Source organism: Hyaena hyaena, unplaced genomic scaffold (assembly GCF_003009895.1).
Source record: "Hyaena hyaena isolate Hyena2069 unplaced genomic scaffold, ASM300989v1 scaffold_1515, whole genome shotgun sequence".
NCBI classification, from domain to species: Eukaryota; Metazoa; Chordata; class Mammalia; order Carnivora; family Hyaenidae; genus Hyaena; species Hyaena hyaena.
Genome location: NW_024082149.1, coordinates 235,138 through 262,858, shown reverse-complemented (window position 1 = coordinate 262,858; position 27,721 = coordinate 235,138). Strand labels below are relative to the sequence as shown.

General features: G+C 35.1%; 1 protein-coding gene across 2 annotated transcripts in view; it reads right to left on the bottom strand.

The window, feature by feature from the left end:
• The window catches only part of METTL25 (methyltransferase like 25), a 100,134-nt gene that overhangs the window by 50,367 nt on the left and 22,046 nt on the right, over positions 1–27,721 (bottom strand). For both annotated transcript variants that reach the window (XM_039223992.1, XM_039223993.1), the window contains exons 4-5: positions 18,068–18,664; positions 15,321–15,468 (exon numbers count right to left, since the gene is read on the bottom strand). In XM_039223992.1, the coding sequence (XP_039079923.1) occupies positions 15,321–15,468; positions 18,068–18,664 (745 nt within the window). The remainder of the gene's footprint in view (positions 1–15,320; positions 15,469–18,067; positions 18,665–27,721) is intronic.

Here is a 27,721-nt window from a genome sequence, read left to right as displayed (position 1 = left end):
TCATCATGGGAAAAAGAAATGTGAGAATACTTATTTATAGCAACATATTTTTCAAGATCGTGTGCTGTATAGTATACAAATCCAAAATTGTATATAAAACTAGCAAAGTGTAAACTAGCTTTTTTTAAAGCCTGTTTTATATTAGTTTGATAGTCAACTTTCTGATAAGAATTTCTTTTAGTTTTTATTTCATATTACTTAATATTTGAAACATAAATTATTTCTCTTTACTCTTTCAAGTAGATATATTTTCTATTTTAGATTTAACCACATTCTTGACTTCTTTTATTTACCATGAGGACAGGAAGAACACTTTTTATGCTGAATAAATACAATCTGCATGAGCTTCAGAACAACTTTATATGAGTCATGAGAAATAATGAGGTGCAAACTAAAGAAAGAAAGGGGCAAAATGTATTAAAACTCCATATTTAACTACTTCTAGACAACAAGAAGATGCCCTACAGAAAAGTAAAATCAGGGCCAATACTCTAGAAAACGTATAGCTGACAAAAGATTAGATACAGCTGTCTATGTGAGGTAATTGGGTAAAGACTGCCAAGTACATCTAGAAATCTCTATAGTCTTCCCATAGTAATTGGCAAGAACTGTTCTGAGACATAAACCCATACCAATAGTGAGAAGTAATGTGATATTGTAACAAAAGCTTATAAACAGCTGAATCTACAAGGCTGACAATAGTCTCCTTATCTGTTATAAGATTACAAGAGCACTACCTTACTGCAGCTGAGATCACTTCTGATCAGAGGTTTCTTACTGAATTACTGAATAAGCTAATAAACTGTTAATATTGATAGTTAAGTAAATGAAAACATAAATATGCACTTACTGTTCATTACTGTTAGGTAACTTTACTTCTTAGAAAACAAACTTTGGGAAAGATAACATGGCCATTATTACATTGATTTTCAAAAACTCCATATTACCATTCAAACAAAGAATCATAGCAGGAAAGCAGAGTAACTGTTCGTGCAAATCTGGTATAATTTAGGGAAAAAAAGGATACTGAAACTAAAACTAAATGTCGTGATAAATACAGGTGAGGTTCAGTTGAAAACAAAAGGCATATTTTGGAAAGCTACATTCAAGTCACGGAATCATTATCAGAGCCATGAAAGACCTCCCAAATCAGGCTCACTGGTTTGTAGTTTAAATGAGCAAATTCACTTACTTATAACAAACATAAATTCATATTTATTTTAAACTATGTGTTATAGCCAGTGGTGTGATAAAGCTGGCTCATAATGGCGCTAGAGAAAGCTGACTGTGTTATTTCTTCCCAGTTAACATTCAGTGACATCAGGATGGTAGTTTGAAATTGGCCAAGTGTATTTACACCATGGAAATCAGGAAACACTAACACTAGGGGCTTTTATTCAGGGGCAAAGCCAACCATTAAAAATTTACCATCACACTACTGGCTGTAACCCATTAAGGGGTTCATAAAATCAATTTAGTCAATTATGATCAATATTTTAGAAAATTTAATAGAAAGGAATAAAATAAAAACAGCAGCATGCACTGAGTGTTGTAAGATCCAGTATCTTTTCAAGAACAAATATTAATTAACCCAAAAGAAAAAAAGCACTTTTTTTGGTGAAATTTCTGCACCAGGTTCATTTACCTATTAGTCTATTCATATAATACAAGGTGGTGATGTAAAATAAATTTCTTAATATGGAACGGAGTCATAAAAAGGTGAAACCAGTATTATAATCAAGAGAACAAATACAATTTTCTTCCACAAACATGTTTTACAACGTTGTGTTCATCATATGCTTTATGGTTAAAGATTACATGCTTCAGTGAAAAATAAGAACTTCATAGTTAATAGTTAAATACCTAATAGGTAGGTATTTAGAGAATTTTTCTTTCTTCTCAAGGAAAACCAAAGAGGGATTATATAATTTATGAACACAAAGGAATCTGAGGGTTTGTAGGTTAAAAATTAAATAAGACCTCTGTCTCATCAAGATAGTGTGGTTTCATCATTTTGCTCTAGCGGCCTCTGGAATGTAAACCTTCTCTAACTTTTTGTTTCTTATCTTTGCTAAGAAGGGCAAAGTCAGTCCAGTACCTTGAGAATTCCCAAACTACTTATGTCAACGTAATTATTTCTTCTTGAGATGTCTCATCAAATACCTTTGTTTTTTTCTTTAGTTTTAACCAGTAGGGAATCTGTTTATTCTTAATTTTATTTCATGTTATTTCTTTATTGAGCACTTGTGGTGTACATTATGGTGAATGTCAGGCATTAAAAGAAAAATTTCAGAGATGAACATTTTGTTTTAAAGTTGCTCAGAGAAATAAATACTAACCCATTCTGAAGGGATTAATCCTAAACCATTATTTAATCATGATTAAATAATGTGGTAGATGTCAAAGCAAAAGGGCACATGAAAAGATCATTGCCCCTCTCCTTTTACAGAGTTAGCACTCTCATTTTACTCAACCCTCAAAATCAGAACACAACAGAGAGAAGACAGGAAAGAAAACAGGAAGGAAGAAGGAGAAGGGGTGAGGGAAGAGAAGAAAAAAGTATTTTGCAGATGTAGTTAGTGAGCTATTCAACTGTCATTCTTAACACCTGTCTACTTTGCCTGCCTCACCACAGAGGCTAAAAAAAATCAAATAGTCACTATCTAGACTCCCTTGCAGCTAGAAATTACCTTGTGAACCATATCTGTGCAAAGCAACATGAAAACATTCTGAGAAATTTCTGGAAAAAAATTTTTTACCCTCCTTGACAAAAATGGGAGAATGCTTGAGGAGAAAGTCTCTAATTTATGACCACTTCTTGTGAAGACATGATGCTTAAAACAGCAGCCCTGAGAGGGAAGTAGAAATGTGAACCCAGTGCCCTGATGTCACGGAATCTGTGAACCAACACCTGACTTTTGTTTATGGGAGGAAATTAATGACTTGGTTGTTTATGCCACTGTTAGGTGAACTTGCCATTATTTGCAGTCCAGAGTATTTACAATTTAGGTTCTGGCTTGGATTCTAGGTATGGTTATCCACTGTTTTCTCTTTCCAAGATGTGGCTCTTCAGAAGTCACATGCCTCCTACATTATAGGTATAACTTATCTTGAAACTATCTCAATATCTTTTCTCTCAAGGCCCATGTGGCCCAAACAAATAGAAAATGAATAGAAAAATAGAAAACACCTAGTTATGTGCTATGTGCTACAAAACCAAAAGCTAAGCAGGATATGGCTATTAAAATCATGCCAACTTAATAAAGTATTAATCCTAGTAAATAAAACATCTGGTACTTATATAAAAGGAGAGTTTACAGAATGCTAGAGATACCACATTTATCTTATAGTAGTACCTTGATATATTGAACATTAACACAAAATAGAGATGTTTAAGGACAGTGTTGTTCCTAAAAACAAAAGGTGAGTATTTCCACATGTACTGGGCCACTCAGAGACCCCTCACCCTTACCATATTCCAGAGAAGGAAAATAGCACCAGGTCAACTTTATTTGACTGTGAACAAGCTATAGGGTACAAAACTGGAGAGAGGGTAGCAGAAATTGGGGAACTGTCATAACCCTGTGTGAGTGAGGACAGACTTACCAATCTCCAAACGATCTCAGTCTCTGCCAAAGTCAATGTCCCTACCCAGTTCCTAAACTTAAACTAACCAAGCTTTTCTATATTAAGTATTGCTATTCTTAAAAGGAGGTGAGGACCTGAATTAGTCTTCAGTTCTATGCTTGGACTCCCCTCTATATCTAGGAAGAACCAGAATTTGTATATACCCTGAGCTTCCTCTATTTGTCTCATTTTATTCGTACAGGATCTATCTAAAGCTTTTGTCTCAGGTTCTGGTTTCGATTCTAGTCCTCCAATAAGGAACAGAAATTACTCCAAAATGCTAACACATGGGGTTTTAGCCTCCATGCTTTTAAATTTAACAGAATCTCCCCAGAAGACCAAATCTTATCTCTCTATCCCAATTTCTGACTGATGCCTTAAGAGTGTGATTCTAGAGCCAGATTGACTAGGCTAAAATTTTAACTCCTTTACTTATTAAATGTGTGATCATTGGCAGGTTACTTAACCTCTCTGTCATTCAGTATACTCAGCTGAAAATGGACATTCTAATAACAGTATTACCTTTTAGAGGTGTTACAAAGAATAATGAAAATGGAGATAAGATTATGACCTCACAGGAGTGTTAGGAGGAATAAATGAGTCAATAAAAGCTAAGTACCTAGAATAGTGCTTCATGTATAGTAATTTAAAAATTAGCATTTATTTACCACCATGGGTAGTTTTATACCTAGAAATTACTGCTACATGTCCTCAACTTTCCAATAAGATCCTCTGATAATAGATGCCAACTAATATGTGATTGGAGTTCGCCTTTTGAATACCAGTGTAAGCAATTGGCTACCTTCCTTGGGGTGAATACTTCTCCTGGGTTAGTTCCTCTAGTCTTGGTTTCACAATTTCTGGTTTAATTTCCTTCCCCACTGTTAGGGTCTCAGTAAATCTCATGGTTGAGAATTGTAGGTCTGACAAATTCTGCTCTTGGTCACATTACTGTTCTGCTCAAAAGTTTTCATTACCAAAATGGACTTTGCATATGAGTCCCTTTCAATGCTCTTCAACTTTTCAATATTTCCTATCAATCAGATTACCATCTAGCTAGGGAATTCATCTATTTCCAATGAGTGATCTTCAGCTCCTTAACTTTAACCCACCTTGTTCTAGGCCTGGAATGCTCCTTTCTTGTTTTTGCCTGTCTAAATCTTATGCTGCAAAACTCAACTCAAAAGTTACTACTACCTTCATAAAGCTTTTCTTGATCACCAAACAGGAAATAATCTTTACATTCTAGCTGGAATGGTTTTTTTTTTTTTTTAACACTTATTATATTCTTTTTTCTTGCCTATAAGAAATAAATTATAAATCATATATCTTCATAATTAATTCATAAATCACATACAATGTTACTATCTGTGTTGCTATTATTGGCTTATATACATTCATAGTACATAAATACAGTTACAGTCTCAAGGTACAAGTTTCACTCAAAGGAGAAGCATTCATAACAAGACCTTAGATTAACCTATACTAACCAGGGAGGGAATCACAAAGGATCTCAGAACATAGGTCCATAAATAAAACGGAAGTCTTTTTCTCTCTTGTCCTAGTTCAGAGGAAGGCGGGCAGTATACAATGTGTTATCTAGAGACCCAGATGACAGGCTCTCTGCCATCCTCAAGAGAAGACTATCAGCTTTGATATCAAGGTTATTGTTATTACTTGGCTAGCAGAAAGGGTGAAAAGAAATGGGGTGCAAGTAGCTTCCTTTTAAATAAGTTGCACATATTCTTTTGACTCACATTCTGCTGGCTTGAACTCTGTCACATGAAAGATATTCTAACTGGGTGGCTGGGTCATACTTGCTCTACTAAAACTAAGAGGAGTTATAATTATTAGAAGAAGATGACAATGGATGTGATTACATTTTCTTTCATATACATACTATTACATTCCCCACTATCCTTTATATGGTTCTTTTTCCTATGCCTTATTCATGCATTAATATTATACGTAGACACATGTCACACACATACAGTGCCAGAGAATGCTAACTGCCCACCTAACATCCATTTTCTCCTTTGTCATTCGCAGAATCTTCATTTGGAGGTGCAATGTGACCATCTAGAAGGTTTTATTCCTAGCCTTTTAAGGTAGTATTTGAGAAAAGGAAGTTCTATAAAGGATACTGCCTCAGTTGGGAGAAACTCTTTCATCTTCATATTTCTTTCCATTTGAAGTATAATGGCTGCAGCAGTAGCAACCAATACATAACCATAACTGAAGATATAAAACTTTAGAGAGCTTGACCTCCACATCCTTGAACCATATGAAACAATCTCAGCTACTACCTTACAGATTTTCTAGAAAGTAAGAGAAAAACAAATCTTATGGGATTATGCTACAATAGTTCCATTTCCATGTATTTAGAAATCTGTATTTATAACACTTTCCCAAAGTATCGTCACTTGTACATAAAGCAATCTCAAAATATTAAACATGTCCAAAACTTTGCCCTGAAACTTGGTCCGTCCTTAGTGTTCCCTATCATGTAAGTTGTGCCATCATCCACACAATGGTTGAAAACAGGCACATGGCAATAATCCTTGACAATTCCTGCTCCTTTATCTCCCACTCTAAATAAACATAAATGTTTCTTAAATTCTCCTAATTTACTCTATTCCTACTACTGCTGCCCTAACTTCAGTCCTCACCTTTGTGGTCTCATCTTATGAGAGTGAGTCCTATGAGACTCCCTTCTGTGTGTGCCTAGGTGTAGGTTTTATTCTTTGCAGCTTACGCCATTCAAGGCTATGATGCCAGGCAAAGCTCCAGTTTGCCCTGGTTCTCAAAATATCCCTAGTGGCTTCGGTGCTTCCATTATCTTTGTGGACCCCTACATCCTCCTATATCTTAACCTGATAAATACTATGTCTCTTTCCAATATTTCAATACTTTCAAGAAATGAAATTTAGCTGTACTCAGCATTTTTAGTTGAATAGGGGTAGGGGCATTCAGGTTATGTCCAGCCAGGCATAGTTTGTGATTTAGTTTGTTTATAACATTTTGATCTTATGTTTTGTAGATTTTAATCTACAGAAATTTGAAGGGCCTGGATTTGGGAAGTATTCCCTCACAGGGATTTGATTTTGCTTCTGAATAGAGCCAACTGGAAACTGCTCTGTCTCATTCAAGGTCATGGCTTAGTATGGACTTTTCAGGTTCAGCTCCCCCACCACGCAGGAAGCCCAACATCAGCCTCTAGATCCCACTGTGAGAAGCATTTGCCTCAGGACAACACGGTCTGCTACCTTGTGACTCCAGCTCCCTGCCCTTGTTTCAGCTCCTCTTCCTCCTTATACCTCTTCTCTCCTTTTAACTGTTTTTGATTTTTCTTGATCCATAGATTTCCCTTATTTTTTGGTGACTCAGCAATGCTTAAAAAAATACATGTTCTAATTTAGCCAGGATCTAGCTGAGCTGTAGTAGGAGGGTTCCTCAGAAAAATCACACCCTCCACACTGCTGGAAGTCAAATACATGCTGTTTTGAAAAGAGAAACCATGCTTTATTCCTCTACATCTGTCAAACTTCCAGTATGAAGAGACCACAGCAGACAAAAATATTTGTATAATAAAATACATGTTATAGGAGACAGAAAATACTGTCAAGTCTTTACTGAAAAGACAGCAATTTATCCTTGCAATGATGGGATTAAATCACTCCTATTACCTTGACTAAGAAATTAGTCATACTTTCTTTTTTTTTAAATTTTTTTAATGTTTTATTTCTGAGAGAGAGAAACAGTGTGAGCAGGGGAGGGTCAAAAAGAGAGGGACACACAGGATCTGAAACAGGCTCCAACTCTGAGCTGGCTGTCAGCACAGAGTCTGATTCAGGGGTCGAACCCACGAACCATGAGATCGTGACCTGAGCCGAAGTCAGATGCTTAACCAACTGAGCCACCCAGGCGTCCCATATACTTTTCATAACACTGTATGATACAATGCCTGATTTAAGGCTGACATCAACTACTTAATACTGTCTTAGGAGTATACAATACACTAGATATCTGAAAAATCTCTAAATATAAGATAAACTTATTTTTGAATGGTATGCTACATTTTCAAATGATATGCTCAACATTTTTTTTCAACTACCAGATGCCTTTCCCCATGAAGTACTTCTAAATTTAAAGCAATTCTATCAAAAGTTAATCCTCAAAGACAGTGCAGATGACTATATAAATATCTAGCTCCCTTAAAATTCCTACTGGTGATATAAATAGAGAAACAATCTATAATATAAGAGGTATTATGTGACTTTAAAAAATTTCCATTTGATACAGAAATGGCAGACCCAGATTGAAAGATGCCACTAAAAGACTATCTGCAGTCTTCCTGTTGTTGAAAACAAAAGTAAACGGAGAGGGATCTATGGGAGAATCACCTTAACACCCTGTAACACATTAACACTGGGGGGAAACATGAAGCACACTGACAGCTTTCAAAGGTCATGCCGTTCATGTGATCTGCACAGCTGCAGGGTGTGGAGTGTGCTGACAGTACAAGAAGACCACCTGGCACTGGGCTCAGGGACGGGCTGGGGAAAGACCAAGCACAAATCTGTGTCCTGACAGGAGGTGCTCCTAGTAGGCACTTCCTATCGAGGCCAGGTTAGAAGTTCTACAAAGCCACCTGCAGTGACTCTTCAGGGTCCTGGACCTTTCTCCACTCCTGTACTCCTAAGCCTCTGCAATCGTCACATGCTTTTAGAGGAAAAGTAAAATTACCATTTGTCCCTCAGACTGGGCACAAAGGACACAGAGCACTAACAACCGATTCTTTTTTTTCTTTTCACTAACACCAGTTTCTAACAGAATACATAATAGGCAGACATAAATACTTCTTCTGTTAAGCTCAACAAATACATACAAATGATCAAGTACAAAGGCAAAGAAAAAAATGATTTCCTGCTTTGTGGTCAGTTTTAAGGAAAACAAACAAATAAAAAAACTTCCTAGGAAACCCCCTAGGAGACATGCTCCTCAAGCTTCACTGGTAATACCCATTCCTAAATAAATGAAATTATCATAATTAATTGAGATTGAAAGTCCTCTATTTTTGTGGTGCCTGGTTGGCTGAGTCAGAAAAGCATGTGACTCTTGATCTCGGGGTCATTAGTTCAAGCCCCATGTTGGGTGTAGAGATTACTTAAAAAAATAATAATAAAAAGAAACAAAGTCATCTATTTCTGAAGTGACAGAAGGGCACAATCTTCTTAAAGACTGATCCCCGAACAAAACTGTAATTCAGTTAGCAAGGAAGAAGAGATATGTGGATCGATATAGGTCAGTAGTAGTATTTCCTATAGCACTTTTCTACCTTTACAGAAAAAACAATGAAAAGAAATTCTCCTCCAACTTCTAGGGGAAGAAATAGTATAAGTATTTCAAATTAATTATGACAATAATAATCAATATAAGGACAAAATGGTGAAACAACTCAAGCTTGGGAAATATATATATTCTATAAAGCACTGCAATAAAACTGTTTCTGATATTTCTTGTTCTCCTAGGAACTACTGGCTCATAATGTATAAATATTTAAAAGCACTCTTTAAAACATATGGTATAACTTCGGTATTCATAATGACTCAGAGAGCTCTGAGGTATTTTTGCAAATTGACATTCACGGCAGACCACCTCCACAGTCTACCACAGCATACTGGGTAAACATATCATGTAAAACACATATTGTTTACATAGTACATATCATCATAAAAAGTTGCAGTGTACATACCAGACTTTTCGACTATACTATGTTGGACTATTAATAACTCGAATTAACATCCCAAAGGGCAACACTGCCCCAATTCAAACTTAAAAACAGCTGTGTAAACAAAGTGAGGGTGAGGGGCAGGTGTATAAGATATGAAGGGAGAGACACATGACACACCTGACAATTTAAAGATATAACTCAATGGAACCTAAGTGCTAGATATATGACAGGGAATATGCTAACTCTATGGATCCAAACCTGTAAGTTAGTTTTAATAGACTGATCAAACTGTATAGTGCTGGATTTCCATTTTAGTAAGGTATACAAGAACTATATAGCATATATTTTATATACAAAATAAGACTATATCCATATTCTATCTATCCAAATAGTTACTGTTACATCATCCACAATAAACTGCTATTGTCTGCCTTCACACACACACATGCCTGCTCATCAACCAAGTTAAGCTATCAGAATTCTAGTAGTATTCATAATAATTATCTTGAATGTTTCTTTGCTTGTCCTGTATTTTTCCCCTTGATTTTATCTAGTTTCTAGCCCTTAAGTTTATTATGCACTTATTACATGGTATCCTGCCCTCTATATTTGGTTTCCCCAGGATTTAGTCTAAGCTCTATACTTCAAGGACTTTTTTGGGGCTAATTATTCTAGCACTCTGCACTCTGGACTTTGATATGCCCTCATAGGCCCTTTTGGGGTCAGCCTTTGGTTTGAATCTGCAAATTTGCATGTCAATAGAGTTTCTAAGTCTGTGTATGGGAGAGGTAGAAATAACTATAATCTTTTGTTTTAAACTTTATTTATTTTAAGAGAGAGAGAGCACACATGCACAGGGAGAGAGAATGTTACAGCAGAATAGCATCTGGGGCTTGAATCTACAAACTGCAATATCATGACTTGAGCCGAAGCCAGGTGCTTAACCGATTGAGCCACCCAGGTACCCCTAAATAATCTTGAATATATTTCCATAAATCATCTTTCAGAATTTAGTATGTCTCTTAACAGAACCATAATAAATATCTTGTTTTTCAAACAGGCTGTTCATCAGAATTACCTTGTTTTTCAAACATGCTGTTTATCAGAATTACCTGTAGAGCTTTTTAAAAATAGTTTATTCAAGTGCCATTCCTGGAGATTACAATTCAGAAGGTCAGAAGCAGGTATCTATATACTGAAAGTGTCATACTTGATCCGGCTGGGCAGCCAGAATTAAGAAACACTGTTAGAAAACTGGCGGGAGATGGTTCATATCTTCTTTCTTTCATTATAGCCAAGACTGGGCAAGAAAATGGAGATAAGGGTGTGGGAAAGAAAGGAGTAAATTACCTTTGCCGTCTGGTTTTTGAGATGAGAAAATATGGCAGTCCAAAGCTAGGCAAAACGGCAACATAAATAAGGTTGGGTTGCTTTTGTTACTCTTCTATCACTTACGTTCCTACATTTTTCTCCTATCTTTTGGCTTTCCACCTGTTTTCTTGACCTCCAAAGCATGTGAAGGTACTCATGTTGTAATACATCTCTACCTACTTCCTTCATATCACTCAGTCCTGTTGCTTTCTGCTTATTCTTTGCTTTCCTGACAAGCAAAACTCCCAACTTTGTTTGTTTTAGGTATGCCTAAGAAATGCAAGCAGCACTAAAATACTATCAGCTTTTGCCACTTAAGCCTGGCATTGTTTGCCTGATAATCTCAGTGATTCTCAGCTAAGATAGTTTTGATACCAAGGCCTTTCCCAGAATTGACTCTGCCTATAAGTCTGTAGCTGCCAGACACTGTTGTAACAAATCTTCCCAACATTTTTTCTTGCCTAAATCCTGGGGCCAAAAATGTCGTATCAACTCAGTGAACAATGGCAACTTCCACTCTAGAGAAGGAAAGGATCCAAGAGCAATGCTTGAGATCTGTTAATTGAGAGACTTCCATTTCCAGAGTGTAAAAATTTGTAGTTGTTTAGTTAGCTAATTTTCCCAGAAGACCCAAAGATTATTTTATGAATGACTAAGTATTAAATAAACTAAGAGAACCAAGGAGAGATTCTGGGGAAATGACTTATGGGTAAACTGAAATGAGAAAATGGAGGTCTCATTCATTCTAAATCTACTCTTTTCTGCCCACTGAAATTACTATTATCACTGCTTCTGAGGAAGACACAAGAAAAAGAGGATGGTAGAAAAAACAAAGAGAAATAGTAACTATCAAAGGCAAAGAGAAGGAAATGATTTTGAACACTTCTTATCCCATACCTTTGTTTACTGTCTGCAATGCCTTTCCCACTTCTTTGTCTGATTACCACCTGCTGATCTTTTAAGACACAGTGGGTATTGCCACGCTGTACACAACACCTCAATTCCCACCTCTCCATCATAGACTGACCTACATGTTATTCTGCTATAAAACACAGGTGTAATATTCTGTCTTATAGTACTTACTACACTCTTTTGAAACTAATTTTGAAGATTAGAAAGGAGAAACACTGGTGCTATATTTTGTGTTCTCCAAACTCTACATTGACTCATGTGTTCACTGAATTCTGGTTCACTGAGATTTTGAGAAAATATAACTATTTAAGAATGAAAAATTTAAAAATAGCACATGAAATACCTTGAAATCATTAAAAAGAATAAGGCAACATTCTATGTCCTGATATAGAAAGACCACAATATATTAGGTGAAAAAAGTAAGGTAATAAATTGTTTATCTTTTGGTTGCCTAAAACATAAGAATATAAAGTGTGTACACATGTATATACATTTTCTTTTCTGGGAAAAAATGCACAAGAAACCAAAAATACGGGCTGGGAAACATTTTATTTTCATTTTAAAAATCTTTCTCTATTATTTGAATTTCCTATTCTAAACTCAAAATTACTTTTTATAAATTAAGTTACTAACAGGGACTATCTGGTTCTCAAGATTAAGGGCTATTTTTTTTATCCCTTAAGGGTGAAGATGATATCTCATACATTTTAATATCATCACTGCTTAGTGCAGTAAGGAACATAACTGGCATTTGATGAATGTTAAACTGAACTGAACTCTGCCTGTCATTTATTTGAGTCTTTTACTTCTTTCCCAAAGTACTTTTATCTCTCCCTCATCTCTCTCCGTTATATACAAAGAGCCAAGTACAGTGCCTTGAAGACAGTAGAGACAGAAGTTGGCCAAGAAACGTTTACTCAATCATATTATCTCCCACCAGTATGAAATGCAGCTTCCAGTGCAGTGAGAGTGATTTCTTTTTCTGTTGATTGTCATTTGCTCTCAATTATCTATTCAACACGCATTATACAAGCACTGTTCTCCATGCATCATGTTTGAGGCAATGTGCTTAGTTCTGAAGGTACAAAAGTGAATAAGAATCAGTATCTACTACACTCTAAAGACTCATAAATCTATCATATTTTTCCATGGCAGGAAAGAGGTGAGAGTGACTGAAGATGTGGATGCACCTATCTTCCCTCTCCCTTCAGATTCTTCAAGGCCTCTCCACTGAACATGCCCTATATATATACATTTTAGTTAGAATACAAGGCCGATAAATACTTGCCAACAGTTTAATGCGACACTCTCTTAGAAAAGGTACATAAAGGGGCGCTTGGGTGGCTTAGTCGGTTAAGCGTCCGACTTTCGCTTAGGTCATGATCTCGCGGTTCGTGGGTTCGAGCCCCGCGTTGGGCTCTGTGCTGGCTGCCAGCTCAGAGCCTGGAGCCTGTTTCAGTCTGTGACTCCCTCTCTCTCTGACCTTCCCCTGCTCACACTCTCTATCTCTCCTAGAAATAAAAAAAAGAAAAAAATTAAAAAAAAAAAAAAAAAAAGAAAAGGTACCTAAAGGCTGATATGATACAAAGTGGACTGGCGAAAGAGTAAGCAATCATGCTCTTAATTTTTTTTCTATCCTGGCAAGCAGCTTCTACTAAGACCTTTAGGAATAGAATTAAAGAACTAGACATCAGACGAAAAATGAAATCAGATGGAAAGTACCATTGGTACTTCCTGGTTGCTGTAAAATAATGAGTCATTTAAATCTGAATCTCTTTACATATTCAACAAAACCCAGACAGAGAATAAACAAAATTATTCATAAGCCACAACTACACTACAAATTTGGATTCAATTGCGGATTAGTAAATAAACATCCTAAAGCAGGAGAACCAGCTGAGGGGATCAGTCTAGAAGGAGAACCGGGTGTGGAAAAATGGGTGGGACACAGAATAGATTACAAAGCTGAAAAAGAGGATCTCAACAGTGGCAGAAACTACTGAGATCAGGTCTGAGACCTGATGATACAGAGCAATGGCTGCAAAGGTCCAGCAGGACCAGAGATGGCAGTCCTAAGATGGCACTGCCTCAAGAGGAGAAGGGGTCCTTCAGAAGGGGAAGGCATTCTGAAGGCATGATGACCATAAAATGAAAGGAGGAAGAAGGCAGCTGAAATTAAAGATCTTACACTGCAGGACACATCAAGCATCCACACCTAGCCCCAAAATGAGCCAATTATTAAAGAAACCCTGTTTCACTGTATCTACAGAATAGGAAGCTCTTAAACTAAGAACCAAACCTCTGCTATGTAGAATCTTACACTACTGCTGATGAAGGAAAACATTACTCATTTAATATTTTAAAAGCTGTTAAGATTGTGATTGTATTAAAGGTAACATTCTTCATTTCTTTTAAGGAAGATGAACAAAAAGATTGTAAAATAATGTAAATATGTGGGCATATAGTTTGGTATAAATACTTTTTTTCTAGTTTTAGGTTCACTTTTCCCCCCCAGTTTTTATGTTGAAAATTTTTGTACTCAGAGAAAAGTTGGAAATAATGGCATAACAAATATATATATTCTCCATCTAAATCAAACTGTTGTTAACTTTTTGCCAATTTGCTTTCTCTCACTCTGTATATCTCTATGTATTCACAACCTTACCTGTGTGCACCTTACCTAAAAGATAGTTTTTAGAATACATAAAAGAATTCAAATTCTATTAACTTTTCTTTCACAAAAATCTGTCAGTCTTAAGGATGACCTCGGTTTCACCCGAATTTCAGTAGGATTATACAATCATAATTTTTACCTCTTGGACAAGACTAAATGAAAAAAATCAAAACTTCATATTCATTTGGGTTTTAAAACTGAGAAGAACATAAATCCCATCCATATGCACACATCTTCCTGACCTAAAAATTCTTAGCAAGTGGTGCTAGATGATGAGAAAAGCTTCATTAAACTCATAGAAGAGACAACTGCTAACGTTAATAGACTGAATACCTATCTACTCTGAACCAGTGTATTGAAACCATACCTTATGGAGAGATATAACGTATCAAGTGGATCAGACAGAGAGATTTCAAGAGCCGCTCTAGAAGGGCCCTGGGATGCTTCAAGTCCTACCAACAAGTACTCTGTACCTTGTTCCTCAAGTATCTTCTCAGTCCAGAGAGAAGTCTGAATATTATTTTGATGTAACTGCACAGTTATGAATATTTTTAAAATCAGAGTATGTTGACTCTTCAAAATACAGTAAAGAACTTTCCTCAAAAAATTATCAATATTCTTTATAAAACAGAGGCTCTGGAAATGAAAGCAAACTTTGCAACTATATATTCACCTCAGAATAACTTAGCTTTACTATTTAAGCAAATCTATATCTTATGAGTATTTTTAAATGGAAATTCTCTAAAATTTACCACATGAAGTTTTTAAATATTTTCAGTTTTTAACATTCATTAAGACCACTCTATGAACAAAGAGACTATAATATTACATAAGGTGCTGGACATCAAATTTCTTTTCCTATAACATTAAAATCACAAGGAAATTAAATATTCTCTCAAATGTTAATTCAAATGATATTGTCAACAGTAAAAAAAGAGGAGAGATACAGAGTAGCCATTATGTTCAAATAAAGAGAACTATGAGATATGGAAAACTTTGTACCTTTGTGCAGGTTTTCAAATTCTTCAGATAAGAGGTGGTAGCAACAACCCACACTGCAAACTCCCTTGATTTCAGACTTGGAAGTAAATATTCGCAGGGTATTTGGAGCAAGATCACCGCAAGTGTGAAGACCTACCATCAAACAATCCTTTAACAATGGGAAGAAAAAACACATTTTGGCAATTAAGAGGAGGGCTAAAATCACATTTCAGGCAAAGATTTTAGATGTACATTAGACTATATGGAGTTTTGAAAACTATCAAATTCTACCTAGAAAGTATTCTGTTTTTTTCTATTTTCATTATGAATAATTATTTCCTCTATAAGCAAAGTGACTATGATCTTTTATCGCAACAAACATACTTTTGAGTTGACTTTCTAGTGTTTTCAGTTACTTAGCTGTTTGAATTTTCTCTTGTCTCTTTTACAACTACTGTTTGCTTAACTATTAGCCAAATTAAAGGCTGGACAGTCAAATGTAGCATCCATTACTAGGACAACCTTGTGATTTGAGACACATTTATGCCTTCTAGTCAGTATTTTTATCCACTTCTTTACAATCCACCTATCAAAACTTAAAAAACATTGTCATTAAGAATAAGTAGTGGTAAGTTGGCAATTCTACTCCAACACCAAAAAAGTATAGTTTATTCATAGCACAAAATATGGCAATATTAAACTCAATAGAAAATTTTTGTTTAAATTAATTTTATAACATGAATTTTATGTAATAATTCTCCTATGAAATGTTTCTTCTAATTGCCCAAAACCTAATTTAAATGTACACACAATACAGAATGGGTACACACACACATTTTCACAAATCTTAATCATTAGACCAAGTTTGTTTTAACTCTTCAGTGCCTTAACTTCCTCATCTGTAAAACAGTAATAGTACCTACTTCAATGAGTAAAACTTAAATAAGTTAATACTGGTAAAATGACCTAGTACAATCTCTAGCATATAATAAAATTCAGTAAGTGTTTTCTATTTTTATCATCATCATGTTACTATAAATTTAAAACACAGATACATTAAGTTGTGAATTAAGTATATTTTTATAAATATCTTCAGAACAAATACAATTATTTTAAATTATTCTACTAAAAATGTTGTTTTGACCCACGTGTTCTAGATATAAAGCTAAAGTCTAAACTTTCTAAAGAAAAAAATTGTACCGATAAGTAGCTTTGATCTGATAAAACATTCAGTTTCTTCAACCACCACTGTCTTCAAAGCACAGTTTTTGGAGTGGTTTTAACTACTTTGCTTTTCTTGATGAACAAATATTTTGGGTAGGTTTTATTTAGATGTTATAATGTTATAAGTAGAAAAGGAATTTAGATAGGAAGGGTCTATTGTTAATTAGGGATAGAATAACAGGTTTAATTCTCTCTTTAAAATTTTTTTTAAGTTTATTCATTTTTGAGACAGAGAGACACACAGAGTGTGAGCAGCACAGAGAGAGAGAGGGAGACACAGAATCTGAAGCAGTCTCTGAGTTCTGAGCTGTCAGTGGGGCCAACTCAAGATCTAGGAGATCATGACCTGAGCTGAAGTCGGATGCTTATCCAACTCAGCCACCCAAGGTGCCCCTAAATCTCTCTTTAAACTTAGCTTATTTCTCCCTAAAGATAATACAAGAACATTTAACCTCATTCTTTACTATATTCATCATATGATGCTAGTTAATATTATTATCAAGTGGCAGACAAAAATATGAAATCACTATTTTATCTTAACAATAAAATATTTAGGTATTACATATGTTGTCATGGGGAGGGAAGAGGTGAGATATTGGTAAATTTGGGTTATTAAATTGCCATAATTCACTACAGGACTCAAAAAATATTCTTCTAGTACATCGTAAATTAGACAGATTCATATAATAGTTTGTACATAGCTTCAATCATACACTTTGAACAAGATTTTGAAAAATAAAAACATATGATCATGAGCACTAAAATTTATATACTTTGAAGTTAGGTTAAAGTGATTGGGGTTGTTTGACCCTAAGACAAAGTTAAGGTATAACTTAATTACTGATTTCATATGTAGGCAAAACAATTAATGAGAACTAACCAGTTTCCCTTATTCATTTCTTAAGGGAAGAATTTCTGAAAAATTTAATAAGAATAGACTGTTATAACTTCAAAGTCTACACTGTTTTTTAGGATAATGAGGCCAAATGATCTAGAATCTCCTTTACTTAACATGCAATATAGCCTTTGGTGAAGATATATTGTCTTTCAATTATGTCTGAATTACTTATAGTTTAGAAAAAGTTCAATTTATTTAAAAAATACTGAGAAGCTACTCTTGCTAAAGAAAATTGCCTATTTGGTTACCAAGGCTAACGTTAAACATAATATTGCCCTAGATATATCTTTACTGCAAATTTAAATTAAAATGTTAAGAGTTTTCTTAGACTGGAATTTTCAAAATCCCTACATTGTATAATAAAACTTATCTTGCTAGCTTTTGTGCTAGTTCTTCTGTTTGATTTAGAAGGCTTGAAATGAGGAGGGCACTCTATTCTGGAAAACTGTTGATTGTCAGATTTCTACTCTTGGCAGATTTTACAGCTATAGGAATCATGAAAAACTGTGTATAATTTTATTTTCTTGATCCTTTAGATTAATGTAATGAAATAAGATATGTAGGTTAAGTACGCTAATATTAAAATTTAACTCTATGTCTTGAGTATTTTTGTAAATTAAATTAAGATATTCAAAAGTGAAATCACCTCCAGATCTTTAATAATATCATGTAGTTCTGAATCAGCAGTGATAAAAGATGTTAAAGGTGAGTATATATTTGATTCATTTGACTTTGATATCATTTTTCTTCTCTCTTTATTTGCTTCAGACATTTTTCTTTCAGATGTTTGCAATGACGTAGGTTCTACGGCATTAATAGGTAAAAGGTCTATCAGAGAAAAGGTATTTTCAAAACACAAATTTTCTTCTTGATGTGAATACACATGTAGGTTTTCCACTTGTTTTCTAATGTTAGAAATTACAGAATCTGAAAAATCTGGCAAAAAATCCGAGGTAGATATTTTTCCTTGATTTGCAGGACTATTGTTACATATTCCCTCAATATCTACTTTGTATTTAATTTCATCTTGAATTTTTCTTTCTTTTGCCATTTTTAATGCCAGTCCATTGGCATCTAATTTTGACCGACTGTGATAGACTTTCCAATGTTTCTTCAATTTCCTGTTTCTCTCCTCAGCTCCATGAGTATTGTTATTTGAGGAATCAATTCCATACACTTTTAAGCCATACTTCAAGGACAAAAAAGAGCTTAGATAGCCTTTTCCAGAACCCAGGTCAATTACCTAAAGTAAGAAAAAAGAATGAATTAAAGGATTTTAGTCAGATGAGAATAGAAAACATTCTCAATATCTTTTTTAAAAGGAAATAAAGAAATGGTTATATAATTTATACAACCTGTTATGTTTATTTTTTATTTTAATTCTTTGATTCCTATTAAAAACCAAACACTTTCATCAATTTTATTTAAATTTTAAAAGAAGTTCTAGACTGTATAATAAGTCAAGGAAAAGATGTAAAAGACATAAGTATGGGAAATAAAACTGTCACTCTTCATAGAGGACATGACTGTGTCTACATAAAGTTTAAAGGAATATACAAAAAGCTAACAAAGCTAGCAAGTGAATTTAGCAATGCATCTGGATACAAAATCATTAGAAATTAATAATGAACCAACAAAATATATATAATTGCAAAGAAAAATTAGATAATAAAATTTAAGACAACTTGATTTAAAATAGCATAAAAATAAAATACCTAGGAATAAATTTAACAAAGGTTCTGAAATACCTATTCACTGAAAACTATAAAAGCAAAGAAAAAATTTAAAAGACCTAAAGATATATCATTCATGAAATGAATGTTCATGAAATGGCAGATTCAAAATGAAGAAGTCAATTCCCCCAAAATTACTTACATATTCAACACAATACTAATCAAAATCCCAGCAGGTTTCTTAAAAAAAATTGACAAGTTGATATCATAGTTTATACAAAAAGGCAGAGTGCCTAGAATAATCAAAACAATTTTGAAAAAAAAAATAAGGTTGGAAGGTTAACCTGATTCAGAAATTAACATAAAACTATAGCAATCAAAACAGTGTAGCACTGGTATAAAAATAAATATAAAACCAACAGAAAAGAACAGTATACAGAAATAGACTCAAACTTATATAATCAACTGATTTTTGGAAAAATGGCTAAGGTAATTCAATACGGAAGATAATCTTTTCAACAAATGTTGCTGGTATAATGGATATATATCTGGGGGAAAAAATGTCTGTCACACAGCAAACACAAATTTAATTAAAAGTAGATCACAAATCAGGAATGCCCGGGTGGCTCAGTCGGTTAAGAGTCTGACTTCAGCTCAACTGGTTGGTGGGTTCGAGCCCCATGTCAGGCTCTGTGCTGACAGCTTGGAGCTAGAGTCTGAAGCCTGCTTCAGATTCTGTGTCTCCCTCTCTCTCTGCCCCTCCCCAGCTTATGCTCTGTCTCTCTCAAAAATAAATAAACATTTTTAAAAAGTGGATCATAAATCTAAATGTGATAGTAAAAACTAATAAATTCTGGAAGAAAACATGAGAAAATCTTTGTGACACTTGACAAAGATTTCTTATGTTGGACATAAAAAGTATGAACTACAAAAGAACTAGTTGAAAAAATGGACTTCATTAAAATTAAAACTTTTGCTATTAAAAATATAGTTTAAAAACATTTGCAAAACATATATCTGACAAATGGTTTATATCAGAATATACAAAGCACTCTTACAACTCAATAGGAAGACAAGCAAATAACTTACAAATTGGCAAAATATTTGAATGCATACTTCACAGAAAAAGACATACAAATGGCAGATATGAAAAGATGCCCGATATCACTACTTATCTGGGAAATGCAAACTAAAATCATAATGAGATGCACACAAATGTCTAGTGGTATAGGCACTCTAGAAAACACTGGCAGCTTATAAAGTTCAAATTGATACTTAGCTTACGACCTACAAATCCCATTTCAGGCTATTTGCCCACCATAAATGAAAATATGTCCACACAAAATCTTGTATGTGAATATTCATAGCAGCTAAAAAAATGGTAACATCTCATATATCCATCAACTTGTGAACAGCAAAACAAATTGTTATATATTCATACTATGGCATAAAGGAAAAACCAAGAGTACATATAACAACATTGATGACCTTCAAAACTATGAACTAAAGGAAACAAGTCAAAAACAAAAGTTCTCATTCCATTTGATTTCATTTACACAATGGAAAATTCAAAACTACAAGCAGGACAGGGATTCCTGGCCGGCTCATTCAGGAGAGCATATGACTCTTAATCTTGGTGTCATGAGTTTGAGCCCCATGTTAGGGGCAGAGTTTACAATAAAAAAAAAAGGAAAAACAAAACAAAATACCAACTATAAGCAGGTCAATGGTTACTTGAGAATGGAGAAAGAAATATTTTGTGAAAGGGAAATGAAGAAACTTTTTATGGTGACAAATATTTTTGATTATGGTTTGGTCACACAACTGCAGACACTTAACCAAATTCATCAAAATGTATGCCTAGAATTGGTGAATATGTAAATTATACCTCAATAAAACTAATAATAAGAGAAATAAAGTATTACCAAGATTATTATTGTATTGTCATAGGAATATTCTCATAAGAAATGAGTATCTATTCTTACTATCTCTATCCTAAAATCAGTTAAAAGCTGATATAAATATAAGCCACTCAAGTAAACATTCTTATACTTGAAGTAATGCCATTAATTAAGTCCTCAAAAAATTTAGGATCTTTTAATTCAAGTAGTTCACAGGTAAGACACCAATAAATAATTCCAATAAATAAATAAGCTTCAAGAATGCCTTATACCCCTTTTTATTCCTTCTCTGGGCTAGATACTATGAGATATAGAAGCATTATACATCTTGATTTTAAGGAATTACAACCTAACTGAAGATACCATACATATCATAAATACAAGGGCTTTGCAAGTACAAATTCTATTAGTTCCCCCATGTCTGAGTCTCCAGAGAAAGCAAAGCTCTCCATTCCTTTCCTTCCATGAAACACACTTACTGATGCTGATGACAAGCTTAAAGTTACCAACGACTAAGTTGTTGCTGTATCAGCACATTTGTTCCTACTAATGTAGATGTTTTCTTACCAAGAGGTAATTGAGTTTGCTCCTTTATCTGTTTATGGCCAATTCCACTTGTGAATCAAGATATTTGTAATTCCTCCAGTTGTAAGATGGCTCTATAAGCTCTAAGGATCATGTCTTCACAGTAGAATATCTAAAAGCCTTTTCCTAGAAAATCTGTCAGCTGACTTACACTTCTATTTTATTAATCCAAGTTGACTTTTATCCCCCTCCAAACTGGTCTTTTAGTAGCATATGTAGTGTCAGTGATACAATGAAAACTGCTGAGGAATTAAGTAACATATGCCATACAACTTTTTGTCTTCAAACTATCTGATGTGAATAGCAAAATCTCCACCATCCTGATATATCCCTTACTCACAGTGGTCTTTTCCATGCTGCGTCAACTTACGGGTTTGAAAATAAAGGATTCCCCAGTCCAATGCTTGGTGGGAGGTATCTTCCTAGTCTCCTAATTCTGTTTAGTATGGTACTATACTTCACATAGAAGAGTTATACTTTGTTGTCCAACCTAGAGATCTAACTACCATTCTAGGCCAATGACCTTCAAATTTATAATTCCAGTATGAAATTCTTCCATGAACTTCATACTCATATATCCAACAGTCTACTAAACATTTCTACTTGAATATTTAATAAGAATTTCAAATTTAATGTGTTCAAAATGAGGTTCTTGATATTGTCTTGTGAAACTTGCTTTTCCCATAATATTCTCCATCATAGTTAATGATATCTCCATATGTATTTCCAGGTGGAGATTAGGACTCCTCTCTTTCTCTCATACTCTCTACATGAAATGTGAGCAAATCCATTATCTCCACAACTGCATTCTAAGCCTGGCTTACTACAACAACCTCCTCATAGTCTCCCTGCTCCCACCTTTCCCTAAAGCCTATATGATCATACCACTCCTCTTAGCAAAATCTCCTATCCACTTTAATCTTTTCTCTTGTTTACTAACCTCCTTTGTTACTGGGAATTTTGCCTGAACTCAAAGCTCTTTTCATGCTCAGATAGGAGCCAATTTCTGAAAAGAACCAGCTTGAATGTCTACAAAGACTATAGTTAAAAAGTGCAAAGACAATGCTCCTCAACACAGCAACCAGAGTGATTCAGAGTGTCCAATGGTTGCCCATGTCATTCAGGATAAAAGCCCCAACTATCACAACGGCCTCTAAGACTATACAACTTTAGGACCTGCCTTCTACCACTCCAACCTCAGCTCCTACTGCTTTGCCTTTGCTTTCCCTGGTGGAGTTTATCTGGCTCCCTGGCTGTTTCAGGAACACACCAGGCATATTCTTACTGTAGGGTCATTGGGCATGTTATTCCTTCTACCTGAAAAGCTTTTTTTTTTTCAGATATTCTAACAGATAACGCTTTTATCTACCAAGGGATGTCTTAACTCAAATTAGTATACAATGTGTTCTTACTTGTTCCTCCCTTTTTAATCAAAAACTTTAACTCCCATCTCTGAATCAGCTTCCTTTATTTTTATTTATTTTTTCTCTGTAATATGTATCAACATATACAAAAAATATGCTTCTAATCATTTTATTATCTATCTTTCCTCATTACAATATAAATGCCATAAGGGCAAAGATATTTTTGTTTTGTTCACTATTAGATCCTCAGTATCTATAACAGTGCCTGACATATGGTAGAAGCTAATGAAATATCTGTGAAATGAATGCATGCGTACAGGTATAAATGAATGAACATATTCTGAAAATAAAAGTTTTGAGAAGCCTTGGTAATGTGAGTGAGAGACAAAGGTTTTTGTCTTGTAGGCAACAATATGGTTGAATCAAAAATGAATTCTGTTTGTCTTCTTCTTTGGTGTCTGTGGTCACTAGTAATGTTAAGAATTTCAGTATCTGTATAAAATCTCATGAAATCTGTATCTATTAAATCTGCATTTTAAAAGTAAAAGCTGTACGTATATAATAGAGATCTTAAACTTCATTATTGTGAGAATCAAATACTGCTATAAAGTCATTTCAAGAAAAAAACTTTGTAAGTCTGTATTTTAGGTTACTTCATTCACTAAGAACAACCTCACTGTTATAATAAAGTCCCCTTAAAGGAGTATTTAAAATTTTTTTCTCTCTACATTTTAGAAATAGAATACTGTGCTGGAGGTGGAGTTAAGATGGTGGAGCAGCGTGGAGACCCTGAACTTGTCTCATCCCTGAAACACAGCTAGATCAGCACCAAACTATTTTTGAATACCTAGGAAATTGATCTGAGGAATAACACAACAATCTGCATAATTTGAATGAGAGAACTCATAAGGTACACGATGCAGACAGGCAAAGTGGGGGAGAGAAAAGCTGAGGAGGGCAGGGAACCATTTTCCTGGAGAGAGAGTACAGAGAAAGAGAAAGGGGAAGAGTACAGTGCATCTGGAAAGTACAGGAAAAACACTCCCCTGAAAGTAGCTGGAGAGAAACAGAAAGAGTGAAAACACTTGCAGGGGACTAAACAAGAAATATGTTCCCCCAAACTACTGACAGGAAGAAAGGAGAGGGTATCAATACCACCAGGATTCTATAAACAGTGGAGCACAGAGTCCAAAGGTTCAGAGATCAGTGCCTGATTGGTGCTGGTGAGGAAGTGGGGTGAGTCCCCAGAAGCAGGCAGCACAGGCTTAGGGGTACATGTGCCACACAGGAAGAAGCAGTTCCCCTACTTGGAGAGCATTTGGTAGAGGCTATATAGCCTCCCCACAGGCTAAGGTCCCAGCAGACCCTGGAGAGCAGTGTCTGCTGGCACTAGGACAAAGACACCAGAATGCAGTGAGATTTGGCGCCAGCTGTGTGTTGTGATTTGCCATAATCTCTAAATGACCGCACAAACATTTTCTGCACCAAGCCTACACCCAGCCATTGCTCAGCAAGACCCTTCCACAGATAGCTGGTGAAGATCCAAGTCACAGGGGTCTCTGAAGTGTGGGGTTTTGAAACACAAACTCATCTGAGATAAAACTCTGGAGCTGGTACTTGGAGAGAGGTACTGCCTAGCAGGTGGACAGCTTGGATGCGGACAGGGTAGAGGCAGGGAGTGGATGGAGGCCTCAGACAAATGAGGGATGCTTGATCCTGGGTAAGTGAGAGTGTGAAGTTCCTGTGCCAGAGACTAGGGAGCTGGGTAAAGATATATCCACCTCTCCCACACATGTGCACAGACACTGATCCACCCCAGTAAGCTAAGCAGTGCCACCTACTGGAGAATGGAGCTGTTACATCAAGCCCCATCCAACTACGCCTCCAAGCATGAACCCCAGAAGACCAGCACAAGTCACTCCATGTGGTTAGTGTACAGACTATAGAGGGCTTCATAGTTTCAGTTCTAAGGGAAACTGGATGTAACTTCATTCAGGTTTCATTCTCTTTGCTGGTTCATTTATTTGTTCATTTTCTTTGCTTCTCTTTTTGCTTAAATTTGCTTCAATCTTTTCTTTCTCTTTCTTGGATACAGCAAGAGAAATATTTATTTATTTTTTACTTTGTTTTTTATTATATTTGTTTCCTTTATTTTTATTCTATTTTATTATATTTATTTAATTATTAAATTTTTTCTTACCTTTTTTTCCCCCTTTCCTTTTTTTTCTATCAAGTTTCTTTCAACAAGCAGAATGGAACACACTTAGGATCTAGCTTCTTTTGTTTGATCTTTGTTTTGTTTCTAATTTTTTAATTTTTATATTTTATTTTATTATTTTTCTTCTTCCAAAATGACAAAATGAAGGAATTCACTCCAAAGGAAAGAACAGCCAGGGATTTAATCAACACATATAAATAAGATGTATGAACTAGAATTTAGAGCCACAATAATAAAAATACTAGCTGGGGATGAAAAAAAGCATAGAAGATACCAGAGAATCCCTTTCTGTGGAAGTAAAAGAAATAAAGTCTAGTCAGGCTGAAATTAAAAATGCTATAACTGAGATGCAATTGCAAATGGCTGCCACGATGGCAAGGATGGACAAAGGAGAGCAGCAAATCAGCAATACTAAAGATACAATTATGGAGATTAATGAAACAGGAAAAAAATGGAAACAAAGGCAAAGGAACACAATACAAGACTTAGAGAACTCACTGACTTATTAAGAAGGAATAACATCCAAATCATAGGAGTCCCAAAAGATGGAGAGAGAGAAAAGGGATAAGGTTTATGTGAGCAAATTATAGTGGGAAACCTTCCTAATCTGAGGAAGGACACAGACATCAAAATCCAAGAAGCACAGGGAACTCCCATCAGATGCCACAAAAATCGACCTTCACCAGGGCATATCATAGTCAAATTCACAAAATGCACAGACAAGGAAAGAATTATGAAAGCGGCAAGGGAAAAAGAGTCTTTAACCTATAAGGGAAGACAGACCAGGTTCACAGCAGACCTACCTTCAGAAGCTTGGCAGGCCAGAAAAGAGTAGTAGGATATAGTCAACATAGTGAATTGTAAAACTATGCAGCCAAGAATTCATTATTCAGCGAGGCTGTAATATAAAATTGAACAAGAGATAGTTTCCCAGACAAACAAAAGCTAAAGGGGTTAGTGAACACTAATCCAGCCCTGTAAAAAATTTTCAGGGAGACTTTTTGAGTGGAGAAAAGACAAAAACAACAAAAAGACCAAAAGCAACCAAGACTAGAAAGGACCAGAGAACATCACCAGAAACACCAACTCTATAGGCAACATAGTGGCACTAAATTCATATCTTTCAGTACTCCCTGTAAGTGTCAATGGACTGAATGGACTAAATCCTTCAATCAAAAGACACAGAGTAATCAGAACGGACAAACAAAACGAAACAAAACAAACAAGACCTATATGTATGCTGCTAACAAGAGACTCATTTTAGACCTAGAGACACCTGCTGATTGAAAGTAAAGGTATGGAGAACCATCTATCATGCTACTGGTCATCAAAAGAAAGCTAGAGGAGACATACTTATATCAGACAAACTAGATTTTTAAAAATTTTTTTTACATTTATTTATTTTTGAGAGACAGAGTGAGATAGAGCTCAAGTGGAGGAGCAGAGAGAGAAGGAGACAGAATCTGAAGCAGGCTCCAGGCTCTGAGCAAACGTTCAGCACAGAAGCCAATGGGGGCTCGAACCCATGAACTGTGAGATCATGACCTGGGCTACAATCGGATGCTTAACTGACCTAGGCACCCCTTGACAAACTAGATTTTAAAATAAAGACCATAAAAAGAGGTGAAGTAGGGTGTTGTATCATAATTAAGGGGTTTATTAACCAGGAAAATGTAACAATTATAAATATGTATGCCCTCAACATGAAAACACCGAAATATACAAATCAATTAATCAGAAACATAAAGAAACTCATTGATAATAATACCATAATAGTAGGGGACTTCAATCTCACTTTCAGCAATGGAAAGATTAGCAAAGCAGAAAATCAACAAGGAAACAATGGCTTTGAATGAAACACCGGACTGGATGGACTTAAAAGATATATTCAGAACATTTCATCCTAAAGCAGCAGAATACACATTTTTCTCGAGTGCACATGGAACATTCTCCAGCACAGATCATATACTGGGTCACTAATCAGCCCTCAACAAGTACAAAAAGATTGAGATGATAGTGTGCACATTTTCAGATCACAATGCTATGCTATGAAACTTTAAATCAACCACAAGAAAAAACTTGGAAAGATCATGAATAATTGGAGATTAAAGAAGACCCTACTAAAGAAAGAATGGGCTAACCAAGAAATTAAAGAGAAAATTAAAAAGTACATGGAAGCCAATGAAAAGAAATTCTGCATGCAGCAAAGGTCACCATAAAAGGGAAGTATATAGCAATTCAGACCTTCCTAAAGAAGGAAGAAAGGTCACAAATAAACAACCTAACCTTACACCTAAAAGAGCTGGAAGAGAACAGCAAATAAGCTCAAAACCAGCAAAGAAAGGAAATAATAAAGACTAGAGCAGAAATCAATAATATAGAAATCAAAAAACAAAAAAACAGGAGAATAGATCAATGAAACCAAGAATTGGTTCTTTGAAAGAATTAACAAAATTGGTAAATCCCTAGCCAGAATGATCAAAAAGAAAAAGGAATGAACCCAAATAAATTCACGAAAGAGATCACAACCAACACCACAGAAATACAAACAACGATAAG